This window comes from Gasterosteus aculeatus, chromosome 3 (genome assembly GCF_964276395.1).
Source record: "Gasterosteus aculeatus chromosome 3, fGasAcu3.hap1.1, whole genome shotgun sequence".
NCBI classification, from domain to species: Eukaryota; Metazoa; Chordata; class Actinopteri; order Perciformes; family Gasterosteidae; genus Gasterosteus; species Gasterosteus aculeatus.
Genome location: NC_135690.1, coordinates 18,747,481 through 18,749,980, shown reverse-complemented (window position 1 = coordinate 18,749,980; position 2,500 = coordinate 18,747,481). Strand labels below are relative to the sequence as shown.

Here is a 2,500-nt window from a genome sequence, read left to right as displayed (position 1 = left end):
CGCCTTAATAAACTAATCACACCACAACGTGATTCATGGACATTTCTGCCATTGTTTCTTAACAAATAGGCATCCTAACGTAATAAACGCTCTCAGTACACATTCTGCTCTGTGACAGAGACACTGGAGGTCAACGGTGCAAGTCTTCTTCAATACATGATGTTCATTTAGTAAAATTTAGTAAAAAAGTAAAAGATAAAATATTGGTTCATTTTTATAATAAAAAGTCCAACAATTCCTGATCTTTGGCGGTTTGGAGGAGATGAAACTCACAAGCTGAATATGTAGCAGTAGAAACTGTAAGAGAGGACAAGGAGCTTCATATGTGTTATTTAATGATTGATTTCATAGAAGATGTGACTCTCGTTATCGACGGAGACTCTTGTGATGTTGAAGATACTTTGAGGTCGATCCCAAATTAGATCAAACCCTGTTCAGAGGGAAGAGGAAGCTGTGCTCTCTATTTATAGTCTGAAGACCAGAAATACCTTCTTCTTCACCAGGAGGTTTATTTATAGGAAACGCGGCCCGTCAGCCTCCTCACTGTGTGTGTGTGTGTGTGTGTGTCACCAGGTGAGTTCATCAAAGCTCTCTACGAGTCGGATGAGAACTGCGAGGTGGATCCAAGTCGATGCTCCAGCAGCGAACTGAGGGAACATCAGAGCAACCTGAAGATGTGCTGCGAGCTGGCGTTCTGCAAGATCATCAACTCCTACTGGTACCACTGGAGGCCCAGTCCACAGTTTGGCCGTATTCTCCTTTGGGGATGAATGCGTTCTCTGGAGCCTCCTCCTTCCTTGACGTCCTTCCTGTCTCCTCAGTGTGTTTCCTCGGGAGCTGAAGGAGGTGTTCGCCGCCTGGAAGCAGCAGTGCGTCGCTCGCGGCCGCCAGCAGGACATCAGCAAGCGTCTGATCAGCGCCTCGCTCTTCCTGCGCTTCCTGTGTCCCGCCATCATGGCGCCCTCCCTCTTCAACCTGATGCAGGAATACCCGGACGACCGGACGTCCCGGACGCTCACGCTCATCGCCAAGGTCATCCAGAACCTCGCCAACTTCACCAAGTGAGTGCAGCCGCTCCAAGTTCCTACTGTGTTATCAGGGTCAGTACGATGTTAGCACCACGTTAGCACCACGTTAGCACCACGTTAGTACCACGTTAGCACCACGTTAGCACCACGTTAGTACCACGTTAGCACCACGTTAGCACCACGTTATTACTGTACCATGTCAGTACCACGTTAGTACTGTACCACGTTATAACGGTACCCCATTAGTACCACGTTATCATGGTACCACGTCAGTACCACGTTAGTACCACGTTATTACTACGTTAGTAGCATGTTAGTACCACGTTATCACGGTGCCATGTTAATACCACATTGGTACCACGTATCACAGTACCACATTAGTACCACGTTATCATGGTACCACGTTAGTAGCATGTTAGTACCACGTTAGTACCACGTGAGTGCCACGTTAGTTCCACGTTAGTACCTTGTTAGTACCACGTTATTACTGTACTACGTTAGTACCATGTTAGTACCACGTTATCACGGTACCATGTTAGTACCACGTTATCATGGTACCATGTTAGTTCCATGTTATCACGGTACCATGTTAGTACAACGTTATCGCAGTACCACGTTAGTACCACATTAGTGCCACGTTATCACGGTACCACATTAATACCACGTTATTACTGTATCACATTAGTACCATGTTAGTACCACGTTAGTACGGCACCATATTAGTACCACTTTAGTACGGTACCATGTTAGTACCACGTTGTTACCATGTTAGCACCATGTTATTACCATGTTATTACTATGTTAGTAGCACGTTAGTAGCACGTTAGTACCACGTTAGTAGCATGTTAGTACCGCGTTAGTACCTCGTTAGTACCTCGTTAGTACCAGGTTATTACTGTACCACGTTAGTACCATGTTAGTACCGTGTTAGTACCACGTTAGTACCGCGTTAGTACCAGGTTATTACTGTACCACTTTAGTACGGTACCACGTTAGTACCATGTTAGCACCATGTTAGTAGCATGTTAGTACCATGTTAGTACCACGTTAGTACCATGTTAGAACCACGTTAGTACCACGCTATTACCATGCTATTACCATGTTAGTACCACGTTAGTACCGCGCTAGTACCAGGTTATTACCATCTTAGTACCGCGTTAGTTCCATGTTATTACTGTACCACGTGGTACTATCACGTTAGTACCACGTTAGTAGCATGTTAGTAGCGCGTTAGTACCAGGTTATTACTGTACCACGTTAGTACCATCTTAGTACCGCGTTAGTACCACGTTATTACCATGTTAGTACCGCGTTAGTACCACGCTATTACCATGTTAGTACCGCGTTAGTACCACGCTATTACCATGTTAGTACCGCGTTAGTACAGCGCTAGTACCAGGTTATTACCATCTTAGTACCGCATTAGTTCCATGTTATTACTGTACCACGTTAGTATCACGTTAGGACCACGT

General features: G+C 45.4%; 1 protein-coding gene across 8 annotated transcripts in view; it reads left to right on the top strand.

The window, feature by feature from the left end:
• The window catches only part of rasal2 (RAS protein activator like 2), a 26,088-nt gene that overhangs the window by 17,875 nt on the left and 5,713 nt on the right, over positions 1-2,500 (top strand). For all 8 annotated transcript variants that reach the window (XM_078100000.1, XM_078099998.1, XM_078099999.1 and 5 more), the window contains 2 exons: positions 574-718; positions 822-1,061. In XM_078100000.1, coding sequence (XP_077956126.1) covers positions 574-718; positions 822-1,061 — 385 coding nt within the window. The remainder of the gene's footprint in view (positions 1-573; positions 719-821; positions 1,062-2,500) is intronic.